This window comes from Anneissia japonica, unplaced genomic scaffold (assembly GCF_011630105.1).
Source record: "Anneissia japonica isolate Jap-2015-1 unplaced genomic scaffold, ASM1163010v1 scaffold288284_len1145801_cov181, whole genome shotgun sequence".
Classification (NCBI taxonomy): Eukaryota; Metazoa; Echinodermata; class Crinoidea; order Comatulida; family Comatulidae; genus Anneissia; species Anneissia japonica.
In genome coordinates this window covers 49,481-68,032 of record NW_022712730.1, presented here as the reverse complement: position 1 = coordinate 68,032, position 18,552 = coordinate 49,481, and the positions used below count along the sequence as shown (strand labels likewise).

The 18,552-nt window shown below is 33.2% G+C and overlaps 2 protein-coding genes across 6 annotated transcripts in view; both read right to left on the bottom strand.

Moving 5' to 3' along the window:
• The window catches only part of LOC117108121, a 22,008-nt gene extending 7,408 nt beyond the window's left edge, over positions 1–14,600 (bottom strand). The window contains exons 1-18 of one of the 5 annotated variants that reach the window (XM_033250066.1): positions 13,924–14,600; positions 12,833–12,999; positions 10,548–10,632; positions 9,445–9,702; positions 8,970–9,152; positions 8,220–8,520; positions 7,575–7,814; positions 6,756–6,936; positions 5,947–6,052; positions 5,539–5,690; positions 4,895–5,074; positions 4,665–4,712; positions 4,396–4,504; positions 3,781–3,942; positions 3,565–3,628; positions 3,221–3,245; positions 2,428–2,966; positions 694–903 (exon numbers count right to left, since the gene is read on the bottom strand). In XM_033250066.1, the coding sequence (XP_033105957.1) occupies positions 694–903; positions 2,428–2,966; positions 3,221–3,245; positions 3,565–3,628; positions 3,781–3,942; positions 4,396–4,504; positions 4,665–4,712; positions 4,895–5,074; positions 5,539–5,690; positions 5,947–6,052; positions 6,756–6,936; positions 7,575–7,814; positions 8,220–8,520; positions 8,970–9,152; positions 9,445–9,702; positions 10,548–10,632; positions 12,833–12,999; positions 13,924–14,010 (3,097 nt within the window). In that variant the 5' untranslated portion in view covers positions 14,011–14,600. The remainder of the gene's footprint in view (positions 1–693; positions 904–2,427; positions 2,967–3,220; positions 3,246–3,564; positions 3,629–3,780; positions 3,943–4,395; positions 4,505–4,664; positions 4,713–4,894; positions 5,075–5,538; positions 5,691–5,946; positions 6,053–6,755; positions 6,937–7,574; positions 7,815–8,219; positions 8,521–8,969; positions 9,153–9,444; positions 9,703–10,547; positions 10,633–12,832; positions 13,000–13,923) is intronic. The other 4 variants (XM_033250067.1, XM_033250070.1, XM_033250068.1 and 1 more) reach the window with 4 other exon arrangements.
• A 547-nt stretch (positions 14,601–15,147) lies between these two features.
• Positions 15,148–18,552, bottom strand: part of LOC117108123 (carboxypeptidase B-like) — a 5,902-nt gene continuing 2,497 nt past the window's right edge. Inside the window, exons 5-9 of the mRNA XM_033250071.1 lie at positions 17,463–17,570; positions 17,209–17,319; positions 16,652–16,742; positions 16,171–16,467; positions 15,148–15,515 (exon numbers count right to left, since the gene is read on the bottom strand). Of these exons, the coding sequence (XP_033105962.1) occupies positions 15,313–15,515; positions 16,171–16,467; positions 16,652–16,742; positions 17,209–17,319; positions 17,463–17,570 (810 nt within the window). The 3' untranslated portion in view covers positions 15,148–15,312. The remainder of the gene's footprint in view (positions 15,516–16,170; positions 16,468–16,651; positions 16,743–17,208; positions 17,320–17,462; positions 17,571–18,552) is intronic.

Genomic DNA, 18,552 nt, shown 5'->3' with positions numbered 1-18,552 from the left:
AGATGTGTTTAACCAATCAAAACATTACCTCTAGTAGGTGACATAGCAGTGATTTAAACAAAAGATCAAAGCATTCTTACTCTAATGATCAAAGATACCTACAAAAACAAAGAAAGCTCTTTTGAAGCTCTAATTCAAATTCAAATTCAAATTCAAATTTATTTGTCCAAAAGGAAATTACATTGAGAATATCCACAATTAGTTCTTTTGTCTTATTACAATTTAAATTCAAGTAGTTGTCTTTGCACCATTGTAAGAAATCTTTTAAGGTATTAAAATAATTAAGACAATTGTCCTTAATGAGTCCAATCAGCACTGTGTCATCCGCATACTTTAGTATCATTGTGTCCTTGTACTTTGATCGGCAATCATTTGTATATATGATGTAAGCCCATTGTTAAGCAAAGGGTGTAGTCTACATATAGCGAACGCTTCTTTAAACAATAGGAGAGACCAGTTTCGGGAGCTGTCAATAATGCTAGTACTAGAAAATATTAAACCTAATTTATTACTTACATTACAGACGACATTATCATTTTCAAGTATACCCTGTAATCCTAAAACAAATCATAGAATATCCTATTGTACTTGACAAAAACATGTTAAATACTAAATATGGTCATGATTACATCACATCATGACCATATATAGGTATATCATAACTATATATAGGCATAAAACATAAATTCTCACTTGATGGTATAAAGCTGTCACTTGAATTGTAGACTCTCAACCTGTTCCTGTCCACATCTGTTGAGAGCTTCACTTCTCTTAATCTTCCACCAGTAGATGGCCTAGAAGTTGATTCAACATCTCTGGGACTTAATCTTGATGACGCAGATGAAGGTCGTTGAGAGGATCGCCCTCTCTGAAGTCTCGTAGCTTGCACTGCATCTTGTAATACTTTACAGATTGCATAGGCATTGAAATGAATGATTTTATAAAATTATTATACATCAAAAAAAAAGTAATCAAAAAAATTTAAAGTACATTTCTGTAGCTTTGAAGTGTTAATGAACAGTTTCACCATTTGAATATTATTATTATTGTTAAGCAACAACATTTTGATCAATCACTTCATATGCTGCAAGGCATGACAACGATATGATTAGTAAAAAAAAATTAAAATACTTTGAACCAGTAAAAACAGTAATTAATTGTTATTAAAATGTTAAGTTGTCAATGAAAATAGTACTGGCTTATGATGATAACCAATGCAACCATGAAAATATGAAATGGGAGGCACTGCCAACATTAATGGTTTGCTTTTTAAATTATTTTTGTAAATGATGAAATTCAACTTAAACATATAATATATATTATAGTCATCATGCCTTCATCACTTAAACTCTCAGTGTTATTTTCCTATTCCCAACTGTGCATTAATCTAACCTTTCTAAAAAAATTTCCACTAGCGTATGATACACAACTCTACTACAGTTAATTGCTTATTTACGCATATATAATATGTTCCCAGATTCTATACTCTTATTTCAATTATTACTATTAGTAGACAATCAACCAACAAAAACCAAAAGAACAAGAACCAAATCAGTTAACAGTAAATATAACTTACAGTACATACGAACATGATAAAAACTGCATACGAGACATGGACACCCCTATGTGCAAACTCCACAAGTGCAAAATACGCATAATTCAACCATGCATGCAATAACACAGTAATATTTCATCCAAAAAATGATATGGATGTGAAAAAAAAAACAAGCATATTAAAAATTCAAGCAATGTACAAAATGATAAAAATTATTAAGTCATTAAATGGAATTTTGCATTAGTGCACAATACCGTGATAGTAAAATTGGTCATGAAATGGTTTTATAAAACAGATCTTTTCTTATAAATTAAAACTTATAACAAAACATGCAATTATAAATTCCAGAAAACCATAAAAAATGTAACCAAAACATTAACTTTTCACTGATTATTTCAAAATCCTTAAATTGCTAGCCAAATTAAGGGCTTATTTAAAATTATACAAACAGTAACATTTATTCACTGCCAATTAGCAAAGTAAATGTTTTCTTGTTTATTTAGTAATTTTTTTTAAAAGGGTAAAATTGGCCAGCAAACACAGGCAATGTATATTTAACTTTAAACTTTACCACAAACATAAAAAGAAAAATATAAACAAACTATTTCCACAATTCTTAAGAGCATGCTGTTTCAGTGGACGTGCATAAATGAAAAATAATGATGACCATGATAAGCATTATAAAGTGCGATATATTATGGGAAATTTATGATCATAAACAATATACAGTGGCAATGCACAACCATGTTAAACAATTATATACAATGAAATAATATGATGCGTGAAATAAGTAAATTGAGTCTTGATGTGCGCAGTAATCAGCTGTTAGTGCACATAAAAAATTCATGGAATAATTGTTTTACTATGACTACCTTCATCTTCATCTGTGTTGCCAGGTTCTTTTGTGTCTTCTTGCTCTTTCTTCTTCAATTCAGTCTCAGCCATTGAATGTGTTCTCTGAACCTCAAGTATTTCAGAAGATTCTACAAAATTGTCTATCGCTTGAATATTATGTCGTTTATCTGCGATGTTTTCTGTGTCTGATTCTGAAGAGTGTGGACTGAAGTCGGCATCATCTTGCTTTGCGGACGGTACTTCTACTGTTATGGGCGAGGGCGCCTCAAATGCTAATGACTCTGCATTATCATTATTATTTTCCATCTCATCTGTTATCCTGGTATCAGCTGTAGACATTTCCTCATCTCTTGTATCATTCAAGCTGGTTTGATTTTCATCGTCTTTGTTCATATTTTCATTGTCAAGTTGTTCGATCTCTGAGGTCAAAGAGGGTGCTGTACTTGCTCTGCTACTATTAAAATCATCTTTATGACCTAACAAAGAGTCATTATCAACATCCTTATCTGTAGATGTATTCAGTGTGCTGCTTACTTGATTCAAGTCTTGATTTTCACTACAGTAAAAATAACACATACAAATGCTGTATTTACTTTGTATATATTTCTTAATAATTATCAATTTTTTAATCTATATATTTAAATTACTTGAATACATATTAGTAATTTAAATTACCACATCATTTTTAATAAATATAGTTAAAATACATAGTATAATTTTAGTAATTTAAATTACTTCTATTTTTTTTTTATTGAACCATCTAGTTTCATTATTTAAAATCACCAGTTACTTAGTATTACAAAACTTTACCTGTTAAAATCATTGTGACCTCGAACTGAAATTCAAATAAAAATGTATAATTTATTTAATTTCAATTTATTTTTCATTGCAATTATTTTATTTTTAAAAACGTTAATTCAAAGTAACATAAATTGAATAAGGAATACGAAATACCCCACAACATAACACAACTACAGAAATAAAAGAATAATTGCCGCCGAGCGGTTCTCCAAAGTCGGTGGGCAATAAGGCAATAAAATAAAATATAAAATACACATTTAGCTGTACAATACAGTAATAACATTTTAGCTATATAAAATATCAAATTCATCTATTTCTCAAAAATTTCTTACCGGCAAAAACAAATAATTTACCTTGTAAGGGAACAGGACTGCTGAATGGAACAAACTCCATGGTGGCTGGGATATCAAAGAACTCCTTAAAAACAAATTTTACAATAAATAGAACATTTAAAAAGCACAATTTGTTGAGAAATATGTAAATAATTTATTTTTGTTAATTTTTAGGCAGAAAGTGACAATTTTTAGTGCCCTATTGATTGCTAATTATTTACATTTTATTGAACTCACTTCTTCTAAGGTTATGCCACTTGTGTTACCCATTCTTGATCTTAGTCGACGATTCTCGGTTCCCAGGTGATTGACAACGACCATCGAAGCTATGGTCTGTGGTTGCATCATTGTAGTCACATGACTGGCAGCTTGCGGCACCCGTTGATTGTGATCCCTTTCCTGAAAGGTTTTAAAATAAATTGATAATAATAATAATAATACTTATCAAGAAAACTGATTTAGTAGACTTCTAGAAGATGTGTATGCAGCAAATATTACTCCTTTATGACACCTTCATAAAAAACACTGAGTAAGCAACTGTAAAAATCATCACAAAATAAATAAACAACTTTTATAAAATAGAAGTAAATCATGGAAACACTAGAATAACTCAACCGAACATTCCCTCATCTTTACCATTGCATTCATCTATTATTACCCTCATCAATTATCATTATCATCCTCTTTGTCAAAATACCAACATTAACGTAATCTTTCAACTTCATCACCAAATATCCCAAACATTAAACCAAGCAATCTTCATATACATACTTTGGCTAAGCCAAGAATACACAATGTTTCTACACTGTGGGTTTAAAAAATTGGGTTAAACTCTTTGAATTCAACCATTACCCTCACTGTATTCCATCTTTTCTTCATTGATTCCTCTGCAGCAGTCTTGGGTCGTCTGACAGGAATATTCCCGCCTGCTGACCTAGGGGAACATCTGGACGCTGTACTTCTGGAAGCAAAATTTAAATGAATATAAGAATCTCCTAGTTTTGAGTTGGATTGTGTGCATAAAGATACATATGAACAATTTTTATGAAATTTACAAAAAAACACAAACAATGCAGTGAAGTGGGCAACAATCTGTGGTCTGTGCTTTGAGGTCGTATTACCTTTTACTACCAGAACATGTTAAATTTCGCAAACCCTCATCTTGCCATCTGTTGAAAGAATTGTTTTGTTAACTTGTTTAGGTCAATTAATTAATATTAATCAATTAAAATAATTTATATCTATAATTAATCATTAGTAGGCCAGTTACTTAATATAAAGGTGGTACAACGCTGCCAAAAAAAAAAAAAAATCTTTTGAGGGATTAATATCCACTAAATGTCAAACTTACTTATAGCGAGAAGTTTCCCGTGGTGATACCTGTCCATGGCGGATTGCATGCGGTACTACATTTCGGCTTTGGTTCCTCTCATCAGGTCGTATATGAACAGTATATTCGGTTCCTTCTGGTAACTGAAAAATAGGCTCCCCTTTCTTGTTTCTTGGGGTATAATCAACAGATAAATTTGTGCTGAAAATTGAAGAAAAATCATACAAATTGTCATGACTAATATTGTACATTAATATAGAACACCACAATCGTTTCGTCAAGACGCCAGGTGGCGCCCTCTGTTGTCAACAGACGTTGGTTACCGTTCATTATGCTTGAATGACTGATGACTGATTTCTGGAATAGGCATTTTAAAATCTAATATTTTACCATCAAAATGTACTAAAAACACAAAAGCTCGCATTATATTACTTATTGAACACACATTTAATCATCAATTAAAATTTACAAAAAAAAAAAGTAAGATACAAGATCTTAATAATTACATTAGAAATTGGGATAAATGGTTTATCAGTGGAGAAAATGGCATCCGGTTGAACGCATTTTGCAACGGAATAGTATCACGTGGTATCGTGATGTAACACCGTAGTACTCTATAAATTTAACCGATATGCCAGACGAAAAAAAGATGTATATGGGCTTACCTTGTAGATGCAGGCCTGGCACTGTTAGGAGGTGGAATAGGTGGGGCATCAAATAACATAATTCTTGCTGCCTGCGATGGCGCTGTTTGTGGTCGATCCTGTTTGACGCCCACTGATGGCTGTCTAAAGCCTGCTTTTGGTTCTGGTGATAGCTGAAATTTATCAAAATATGTTATACAGTTAATTTGCACATCTACTGGAAAAAAACAAGTGATGAATCTTGGAATTTTAAAATTTTGTTTAATTGCAAGCCATTTACGATGCGAGGAAGTAAAACTATTCTGTCACAGTGTGAAGATGATAATAATAATAATGGATAAAGTTGCGTTATTTTTAATATACAGTTGAAAAAACAAAATTGAATTTCAGCTACACATAAATACATGATATATGTAAAAAGTCACTGACCTTTTCTTTAGTGTTTGTCATTTCATCACCAACATTTTCAGTCAGATCAACAATTGATTCAAAATGCACCTTGGTAGATTTGCTATTACCAGTTGGACTTTTGCCGCTAAGTGGAAATTAAAATGGTTTATTAAAAAAAAAAAAATCCCAAAAATTCAAATCCAATACACAATATGATGTCTCAAGATGAGGCTTAAAGAGTCATATAAATAAAAAAAATGATAAAAAAATTTTTTCATGATTTTAAAATTTTATTCAAAATCAGGGGGTCCTATGTTGAAAAGAAGCCACTATATGGAAAAGTGCTTTAATAATAATAAGAATATAAAAATTTATACCATGTCTTTTGACAAGATACAAGGCGATGGTGATGTTATTATAAGCCCTGGTCATCGGATCTATGATCAACCCAGCACAAAGTGCAACCTCCCCCACTCCATACCTGGAGAGTATTCCTACTCGTGCATGCAATTTAATGCTAAACAGAGTAATACTTGCAATGCCACATCATCCTACAGGCACCCATTAAAGTGCCTTGCCCAAGGACACAAGCATTGCGATGAGCGTCGGTCTCGAACCCCCGATCTCACGATCGAAAGTCCAACATCTTACACTCAGCGCCACAGGCTCCTACATTGTCCTTTATTGAGCTTTTGTAGCACATCTTATTGGCCAGGTGACATCAGAAGGACAATTGATAACACAGTAGTACTTAAATGCAAACATTCTGAATTTTTGTGAAGCTCATTAGTTTACGGGAGTGCGAAAGACTATGCAGAACAAAACAAAATCGCTAAGTTTGTTCATACCTCTTCTGAATTTCTTCTGCAATTTCATCAGCAATATAGCCTCTGATTGGTTCTGCTGATTTGGATGAGTGAACTTTGAACTTCTGTGCTGATGACTTTTTTCCAGGTTTATAATCCTCCATACTCTTATAAAAATCTTCAAGCGATTGATAATGGAGGGCTTCTCTGGTGCTTTGTTCAACTACAGATAAAATAAAACCTTAAATTAATAATTTAAAATAGTTATAAAATGTATTTACTAATAAGCCATTAATTAAACAAAAGTGAATGATCATATAGACCAAAACTATTCGTGTTGCCCCTAATTGACAAATAATTTTGAAAATATAGGGTTTTTTCCAAAATATTTTTTTTCTATAAAAAATATAAATATGATGTGTGGAAAACATTTTCAAACTACTTAAGTTAATAACTTAATTATGGATTATATCCATAGAAGCGGTTTGGTGCAGTGGAAATTGTTTGGTTTCTCAACCTCGAGGTCAAGGTTTCAATTCTTCGCTGTGCATTTCGCTTGTGTCCTTGAGCAATGCACTTCATCTACATTGCTTCATTCTACCCGGCTGTACTAGTGGGCACCAGCAAACTGCTGGGTGGGACTAGCGTTCCACCCAGTCAGAGCATCGCACTCTAATCTGCTTCACACTACATAAACTGAGGATAAGCTCCAGTCTCTATAGGCCCTAGTGGCTTAACAAGGAGTTACTATAGATTATATCTAACTTGATTAAAATTTTACCAGTCAAAATACATTTGGATATTTGCCACCAACTGTAGAATTTGTCCTGAAGCTATAGGAAAATAAAAATAATGAGAAACCTTTTGGAGGTCCTTGCTCCAATGCAAAGCTTGATATAACCTGCTGGGTATACAGCTCAGGCCTCTCCCAACCATCATGCACTGTGTACCGGACACCACTAGGGGAACCGCTCCGCCCAAAAAACTGATGCTTGCCAATGATGTCTTGACCATATGTCTGAGAATCTTGGTATTCCTTCCACTTGTCCAACAGTTTTGACTCAGAAACTCTTTCAGCTGACTGCACTACTTCTGTATCAACTAAAGAAAAAAATTGATGTGTATTGATTGGAAAATTGGAAAAATTCCCACATGCAAACATTATTATACACTGGTCATTGGATTAAATATGTACAGAACACAACAATAATAATAATAATAATAATAATAATAATAATAATAATAATAATAATAATAATATATTTATATATTTTTTTTCCTTTTCTGTATTTTTTTCTTTATTTCTGTATTTTTTTCTGAATTTTTTTTCTTTTCTCTCAAGTTGAGCGATGAAATCAAATGATGTTAAAAATGAAATTCTTCTATGTGCTTAGCTTCCAAGCGGTATATTCCATAATGTTGTAGGTAATAATATGTTAAATTGAATGGTAAACAATGCATTGTTATTAAAACCTACAAGGCCTAAAGCTACATCTGAATTTTTACCTGGAACATCCACACGTAGCGTGAACACATTTTCTGGTGCAGGCCCATCATCATAGTTCTCTTCCAAGAAATGATGTTGTGCGACGGGGTTCACTAGATGAGGAATAGGAAACTTTGAAAGTTTTTGGTCTTCTTCCTGTTTTTCCCCATTTTGTGTAATAGAATCTTCCTCATTTACTGAATCGGTATATTCAGATGGGGTTGAATGCAACTCGTGGGCGAGCTCATTATTTGTTGAAGGGATATTTAAACTCTTCTTGGTGTTTTGATTTATATCTGTTGACGGATTAGAAGAACTTCCCTGAAAGAATAAATTTCTTATTTATGAAAATGAGTATGTTTCATAATTATAAACTATGACCCTGGGATTGGAAGGCAAGCATCATAAGGCGAGACATTTTATATACCTTGCATTTTTATAAAGGTCGTCAGCTAAAAGCTAATTGGCCAAAAATATAATTTTAATTTTATTCAAAATCATCAATATTGGCGGCTGGCAGGTTCGCTAAATAAGGTACAAAAAGTCTCGCCTAACAACCAAGCTATTCAACTCACTGCATGCTTGAATCTAATTGACACAAAAGTGGTTATCATTTAAATAAATATTGAAATAAGAATGATTTCACCACTGTTTACCTATGTATGAAACATACTATATATATGTATTATGTCCATATACAATGAACATAATGAATAAAAAATATTGGCATGTCTACATAATTACAGTACAGGTAAATGTAGTGGACTTACTGAAAGATCATCAACAGGACTGTTGTTAAGCCTTATCAAGCCAATGGCTGTTGACGGCCTATTACGGACATCATGCTCAGAATTGCCGGGGGAGACTTTGTGAATGAGGTAGTGTGCTGTCAGGCTGGGGGCATCTGCTGCAGGGGGAACTACCTTGGGTGGTGATGGAAGATTGTTTTCAACCTATAAGCAAAAAGTATGAAAAAGGGTTATTAAGCCTAGCATATTGTACTACCTACTTCCTCGCCAATTATATTCATAAAGTAATCTGTAAATTGACAGGTTATGTAGTATAAAAATCTGTAAACCCAAAACTGAATTATTTCATTCTGTATTTCATTTGAAGTTATTAGATCTTTTTAAATTTCAAATTTTCATGTTTTTATTAATTTTAGGGTTTAGGAATTCTTGGTCCATCTTCAATAATCCATAATAGATTCATTAGATAAAGGCGATTAATTTATAAAGAACATACCTTAGGCCTGTGTAGGCCAGGAGGAGCAGTAAGTGGTCGACTAACCCCAAGGCCTTCAAATGACTTAATGATACCCTTGCTGCCTGGTCTAGGATTGCTCTTGTTTGTAGAAAATCCTGAGGTTTTCCCGTCGGAGAAGTTAACTTTCTTAGGACTTTTGTTCCGCTTGTCCAAAGGAACAGAGTAAAAGTTAAGAGCATCATCGGCAAACTTTAGCAATGGCCTCTTGTATAATTGTTGAGTTGATCCTTTGAAATGCTGAAATAATCAATATTGAAAATTTTAATCAGCAATCTGGATCAAATGTTACTAATATTGATTACAATTGATTATTGAATTATGATTAGGGTTATTATATTCAATAGGCACAATAACAAAAAATCATATTAATAATTACATGCATGTAATTATTAATATGATCTATACATAGAAAAACTAAGTAATCTTATCTTTTAAAACAGCAAATTAGCCAAAACTTTGCACACTGTAATATTGGCTTAGTGTGACACATTAACTGTACCAAGACTTTTTTATATTATTATTTAAAGTTTGTTACCTGAGGGAGAGAGATAAGGTGTGGTTTGTTGGTTAAGGTGCCTCCCTTCCAGACCTATGGGTTTACATTCAAATCATATGAGAAACTGAGACATTTTTTAGCATTACTTAACCAAACTGGACTCACTACGTCTTAGAGCATGGGTAGGCATAAAAAGATCAGTCGGAGGGCCAAAGTGAATTTTTGATTTAACACTTAGGGCCACACCCATATTTTGACAGACTTTCCAGTGTGCTTCCAAAAAAAGTTTATGCACTGCTTATACAGTACCACTTTATTCTGAGTTTTAATATTACTTTTTACTGATAATGGTTGTCAAGCCGTAAAAAACAAGGCGTTTTCTAGCCAACGATGGTTAGCTGGCTACACACGTAGAGATCCAAAAACAACAAAAGACAGTCGGGCCACATGCGGCCCGTGGGCTGCACTTTGCCCACCCGTGTCTTAGAGCATCATTTCCATTCTATGAGTGGGAGACACACTCATTTTTTAAATGAGAATGGAATATATTGTTTCATTAAATTTACTATTTTCGGTCTTAACTTACCGGACTGGAGTGTAAAACACCACGATTAGCTTTAAACCAACGATAAAGTTTCTTGACTTCCTCTCTTTGTTTTATACCTCGAATGCTGTAGGAATAAAATTATAGGATAGCTACTGCAATAGTTTCATTAATGAGATTGACTTATAATTGCTCAATTATATAATAATGTAATGTTTTAATATCTTAATGTGTATAATTCAAAAATGACTCATGCACTCAATACAAGTCGAGAGGAAAACAAACAGGAAAAGAATTCTTGTTGTAGAAAACCTCAAAGTAATCTAAATAAAACCTTCAACAAAAAGAAAAGAGAAAACCTGCACCATTCCACTAGTAGGCCATGTCTACCTGCAATGAACTCAGGGGAAAATGTCTCTGTAGGTATACCCTCTGTCCCTTGAACTACCAACTGATTATCATAACACAACAAAACATTGTACAATCCTACAAAAGATTGGAGGTACTTATAATGTCAAGTCATAACACACTGGTTCCTTTTGTGTTCTATAAACCACTTGTTTTGACGTTTAGCTAGACCATGTATTGTGTTTCTATTGATCTGTAGTTCCCTGTGATCTTTGGTAAACTGTAGCCTTGGGCTGTCCTGCCATTAATAAGTAAGCAACCAATACAAACAAAAAACCAACAGAATTTATACCATCAATTAGTAAATTAAATTGCTGTCAAACAGAATTTAAAATCTGATGAAAAACAAACATCCTTTTTAATTAATGGAATTCTTTGAAATTGCATTATTGAATCCAACAGTTACGCAGAATTCACTATAAAATTTAACTTAGTATACATTAGCAGACCCAAAAAAGCAAAATATTGTGAATAAAAAATAAAATAAAGAAGTATTAGACACACTTGTTGAGGATCTGTACCGACACATTTAATTGTCAATGCAGATTGGCCGATTGAACCTTCATATCACAGTGTTATTACTGATTATGAATAACAATAATACTCTGCAAATAAATTAGACAGTGTTTGCCGTCTCTAAACACAATCTAACATTCTACAATTCACAAGGACATAAGGACGGAAATGTGGACTTAGAACATTGTTAATTAAATGGGGCATAAGCTATGAAGCGAGAGAATTCAATTTGATATTCTCATTTCATATGTGATAAATTATGAAAAATCAATTATTGAATAAAGCATTGCAAATACTTTGAAAATGTGGCAAATATTACCAAAATGAATGGGGATATTAAATTTTAGAACAAATATAAAATTACTGTATATATTGGCTTTTTTCTCAAAAAATTGTTTTTATATTTTTATATTATAACCACCATTATAAATTTATAATATATATCACAGCTTCAGTAAATCAATAAGTAATTATCCCTGTAATTAATCAATCAATAAATTTATCGGATCCACTTTTGATACAGTGACACTCATACAAAATGTATATACATTATATATACTTAAATCATCCATGAACAACCATTTTCATTATATTATTATTACTATTTAAAATAAAAAATGTATAGGCCTAGAGTACTTTTATTTTTTGAAAAACAGCAACAAACCCTGGTTACATATGTTTTCCTAGTGCACTTTCCCGAGACCATTAGTATACATTAAAGGCAGAATTATTTAAAGTCAGGCTGCAGAGAAAACATGTTGTGCAACTGATTTTTCTAAGACAAAAAAAGCATACTGTATATGTTGAAAAACTCAGGAATGGATAATGAGACACTGATTTTTTGAATATTTCAAAACTGGGGGGAAAGGGTGGAAAAAAGGGTGGTTATGCCTCTTTTCCCCAGTGTTTAAATATTCAAAAATATGTATCTCATTTACCGTTGCTGAGTTATTCATCAAATATAATTTTTGTATCTTAGAAAAATCAGTTTTACAACATATCAAAAAATGCTTTTCGTCAAATATGCTTTTTGTGTACAGTATCTTAAAAAAATCAGTTGTATAACACAACAAAATGTTTTCCTCTGAGCCTGGCTTTAAAAACATGTTAATATAAAACCTATTAAACAAAACAAAAATCGTAATTACTGATTATTTGATAATAGGCAGTTTTCGCCGCACGATGGTAACCTTAACTTTAACGGATGACGTCATAATTTATTCACCTTTCATTGCGGAGTACGTAAATTTAAGGATTTTACGTGCTCGACGTACGTTAGTTACGAGTTTGCGCATGCATATTTTGATTTGTTTACAAAAGGGACGGAGCTATCGCGCTGCATGTTGGGTATTAACGTTAAAGTTAAGGTTAACTTCGTGCAGCGAAAAAGACCTATTGCTTACTTTGATATTTCTTGCATCATGTTAATCAGGATGTGGTAGAATTGAGCATCCTCAGCTTGCTGAACTAAGTAGCTTTTATCTCGGCAAGTTAAGTAGGATAATTTCATGTCATGATGGAATTTTTCTACTGTTCGAAACATGTCAATAAACTCAGAATTTTTCATCAGCTACAGTGAAATAAAATATTTATAAATTTATTTATTCGTATTTGTTAGCACATTAGAAATATTTTGCAATATTTACATGTTTTGATATTTTTATATCTTATACTGTACCAAATTCTTACTTGCGTATGATTAAAAAAATAAATCTATCATTGAACAAGACACAAAAAGGGATACAGTAGAACCCCCTCCTTTGGGACACCCACACAGTATTCAGGGGACACCCTTATTAAGGGGACACTTTTCTGTGAAACAAGGGCCAATATATCTTTTAACACTACAGCTAACCCCTATTAGGGGACAGGGAAACTTTTTATTTTGCAAAATGGTCAAATCAGAACAATTTCACCCTATAGGAGATACTTTTTTGGTCCTGAAGGTGTCCCCTTAAGGCTTAATTATAGGAGTTCTACTGTATTTGAGGGACAGGAATAGAACAGCATATTTTTTAATTACAAGCTAATGATTGATTTAATGCCCTCATGTCTAATTAAACAAACATTTAATTTTATTTATAGTTACATGTTTAGGCCTACTTCTGCACTTGGTTAAAGTTCATTGTTATTAATATTGATAATATCTGTTACAAATACGGTAATCTAATGATTGGACTATTGGATAAGCTGTTTATAAATAATTCATTAATTAATCACTATTGGCTGGCTCAAAAACTATTTATATGAAATGAAAAATTGGTATCATGATTGCGTTAAATGTTTTATGTTATTATATAATTTTGATGTTGTTTTGGTTGCTTTCCATAGTACAGTACTGTGCTAAAAATTAAGGCTAATGAGAAATGCTTCAGTGCAAACCAAAACAATAGGATCAAAGTCCTGGATTCAAATCCCTTGACAAATGTGGATCTCTTTTTTTCTTATGATTTTTATTTTAAAATATTTAAAAAAGTATTGATGTTATACTGACCTGCGATCCTTTGAGTTGTTTCAGATTCTGCTCAAATCCTGCCATTCCAAGTTGTGATCCACGAATTTTCAACTCCACTTTTGACATGACTGTAGAATTACCAATAACTAGGCCTAGCCTAGGCCTAGAGTTACTATGCTATGAGTGAGCCTAGGCCTAGCTTTTTGGCAAGTCAATGACTGTCAACCTGTCAGGATATTTTGACATTTTTTAATCATCAAAAATCAATTAAAGGGGCGGCTGACCAAGTGTGAAATTGGCCTAGTTCCATTTCACCACGGACGATTGCAACAGGTAATCCAACATAAACCAAAAGCTTACATCGACTCAACTTCGATCAACGGCCAATGCAATTGTTCAGCCGGTTGAGCCAGCCTCCGCACTTCCAACTGGGTTGGCCCACGAACACAGCTATCCCGAACCGAAGTGAACACTGCGCGGAGGTAGGGCTGGTCCTCTCACTAGCTAGAGCTAACCTACACAACAAAGCAGGCAGGTAATTTCGCCAAGTAAAATCGTAAAATTAGATTGCTTCAGACACATAAAAATGGCTTAAATAAATGCTAAAGATTATAATATAGATTGGGTACTAACACATTCCGCTATATAAAGCCCTTGTCTTCCAACACAACATGTGATTTCTTCGCTCTAGACATCCGCGAGTGTTGTTCTTAGACCAATTTAGCCGTCACGCATAAATACTCACGGCTTGTTACATTCAATAATAGGGTGACATTATGTAAACCCCACATAAAATACACTCTTTTACCACAATGACAGAATAAATTTAAAAAAAAATATCTTTTAAGCAATTTTAATATTTTAATTGAAAGCGTTTTTAATTTTTTTTATAGGTAATTGCGTCTCATGATATGGACCATTATGTGTCAAATACACAATCTAAAATGGTAACACCCAGGGTTTCCAGAACGACGAAAGGCTGTATATATCACGTGACAATATAATCAGCCATTAAAATCGCTCGAAAGTAAAAGTACAAAACTTAAACTTTGTGCTGTATCTTTGCTTAAACAATACTAAAGTTACATCTTGAACCTACTCATATGGCGATACAGTTTTGAAAGGAGATATATTGAATGAAATCAAACGAATAGTTTAAAAACTGTTGATTGATGTAAATTTGACAGCGGATGAATAAAGATGAATAAAGTATTGTATCTCATATAAATCATACACGACTAAGTAATAGTAACACAAAAAAAGTGATATTATAGAACTACTTTATTTTTGTGTATTTCAAATTTCACAAAACTCTTTCAATAGATTTATCTAGTGTACTGTATCTTGTATCTTAATAGGGCATAATTGTATAGCCAATTTAATAATCAATATGCCTATTTGAAAATAAATAGATATCAAAAATTCAGATTATTTTGCAGATGCACTAATCTCTTCTAGAATGAAGCGGCCCATTGCCTTCACACCTTCATATGTCTCAATACCCGACTGCTCTATTTGGTTCTCTGGTAGCAGGAATCCGTATTCACCAGTGTCTCGTAATTCAACTGTGTAAGAATACTTAGCGCCTAACCCCACGTAGCCCCAGTCTTTACTAGCTCCAGACGACACATCTGTTAAAAAAACAAATCAACATTCTTTAGTGATGCAAAACAACAGAGAAAGAAGCAACCAACCATCTGCAGCCTGAGTGATACGTCAACAAAAATAATCGTATTCATCTTATTCTGGTGCCCCGTCTGATTAGTCCTGCATAGGCATACTATATTCAAACTACAATTCTAACTACATGAAATCTACTAAGATAATGTATATTGTTAGTAGAATTCATGTAGTTAGAATTGTTTTTGTGTTACCGTATGTGCTTTTTAATATACAGTATTTATAATTATTTTTATACTGGAGTAGATTTGCAATAAGAAAGAAAAATTTCATAATTGTACCTTGTATTTTTATGACAATAAAAGAATTGTATCTGTATATATCATAACTAAATCCTTTCCGAGTCACTAGGGCTCATGCGGCTGGAGATTATATCCAGTTTCTGTAGTGTGAAGAGGATGAGAGTTGTACTGCCCTGGACTGGACACTATAGTCCTTCGCAAGTTAGTCCCATCAGTTTGCTGGTACACATTGATGCAACTAGGTGGACTGAAGCAATGTCCTGACGCGCCTTGCCCAAGGAAGGACACAACCGAATTTGCACAGACAATACACGGGGGAGTCTTATAGGGCACATGATGAAATGTATATGCACTCATTACTTACATAGTACTTGAGAGCCCGGTCCATAGATATACTTGGTTCCATACACTGATGTGATGGCAGAGGTGGCCGCCTTTGCAAAGTCGTCTTGTGCCTTAGCGTCAGGTGGAAGCTCTTTGTCGGTCCATGACCAAGGGGCCAACATCAATTGAGAGTAGCTATGCCAATCGATAAACACCTTGAACTCCTGTGTTTCGGCCTTCTTTAAAAGGAAGTCAGTGCTACCCTTGATCTCTGGCTCAGAGAAGGGATAAGGGCCGGCGTATATCAGAGAGCAAGAGTTGTTACTAGAACCTTCACCTAATTAAAGACCACGCAAAAATATACGGTAAAAGAAACAAATTAAATGTTTGATATCTTCTGACGTCAATATAAACATTAACAGCTGTAAAAGACATCCCGTTCGTCTTGATCTTCGATTTTTTAATAAGGGTATGCTTTAATTATTTTTAAATTATGGATACAATTAATTTCGCAAGCCTACCTCCCCATTTGTAGTTATAGTTCCTATTGGGATCTGTCCCAATACACACGTTACCCCTGGCCCTCTGGCGAGTCTTCCTCCAAAGACGATCCTAAAACGAAATTACCAGGCATATACATTTTTCAAAATAAAAAAAATGAGAAAAAAAGAAAATTCTACTCAAATTTTTTAGCCTAAAGAGTGCCATTTCCGGTCATCTAGAGGTGCCACAATAAATGTTCTTACCTCAGCCCCAACCATGGTGGGGCTGAGGTAACAGACCCTCCATCTGTGACCCTCCCCTATATTTCAAATTCCTGTATCCGCTACTGATATTGTATAACAAACATATCTTACACACATATCTTACACATAACAAGTATGTCGCAACAAACCCACTTAAAATGCATGTCCAAGTGTAGGCTTATATGAGTTTATTATATTAAATATTATGCCTATATTATTCACGCAAATTACTATGTTAATGTCTGTGATATATAGAAAACCATAAAACAATGAATTTTTTAACTTTATTTAAAAAAGAATAGATTAAAAGTGGTCTCCGTTATTTTACTCACATTAGTCCAAGTGTATGAGTAGCCATCCACGTTGAGGGACGGGACAATGTACCAATCAATCTCATCCAACATACGGGTCACCTCACTATCTCGTCCGTAATCTTTCACAAGCTGGTAAAAACGGTGAAGTGAAAATACATATGTAGATGTTCTCATGGATTCGCAGTACGAAATTATTTTATTGATAATTATATTCCAGTTATTATAATCAGACGGTACGCAATACAGGACGCAATATCATTCATTATCATTACCTGATTTGTGAAGTACATAACGGTTGCCGGGGAGATCCATTCGCGCGAATGAATACCACCTTGGAAATAAATTGCAGGCTTACCAGTCACTGATAGATCACCAGAAATCTGTAATGAAATGTTGTTATACAATACTTTGACTGATGAAATTTTTAAAGACATGATGGTTACCTTCATTGTAACTTTTTTACTCAATTTTTATCTCCACTGTATTTTTTATCGATCTTGCCATAGATTGTGCTCATTCTTTGCTGAAATCTTATTGTCTTATTGACATTTTATCTTTTGAACTGGAAAGTGTATTTTTAATGCAAATTTTAATTGTTTTTTGTTTATCCATTTCTTATTGAATTTGTAAATCTAATTATTGAATTGTATTATAATTTTTTAATTCAAATTGTATTTTTATAAACTTTAATCAATTGAATATTATGTCTTTTTTAAGCTTTTTTTTTTCTTTTTTTATTCTGACAATTTGATTGTGTAATTTAAGATTGATCGTGTAATTTGTTTACATTGGTAGGCTTTCGTTTGTGTCTAAAGACGAATTTCCAGTACCGGTATACATTTCTCTTATATTATTTGGACAATAAAAATTGATTTGATTTATAGTTGTTCATAATATAAATGATAAAATGAAGTATGAAATTCTCTGTATTAAATAACTTTTAATCCGTATTGTTACGTCACAGTTCAAAACATGTGTTCTGGCAATAAAATGCTATATTATAATATTACAGTACTAACTGTTTATAAGTAAATCGTGACGTCATCCTTTAACGCCCACCCCACCCAAAACAATGAATTCATCGCTCACATCACGAACTATCACAATCAAAGTAGATTGTGTTAGTTCGTAGCGCGTCAAAACGAGCGCGTATTGGTTGTCAAGCAATTTTGTATTCTTTACCACACAAAAAGTCCTTAACGACAACAGCGCGTATTTTGACGCGCTTTTTTGATTTCACGAACTAACACAATTGAATTTAATTGTGTTAGTTCGTGATGTGAGCGACTTATTAATGCACGGTTGCACCTGTCTCTTATACACATCTAGATGTGTATAAAAGACAGCAAACTGATTAAAGAA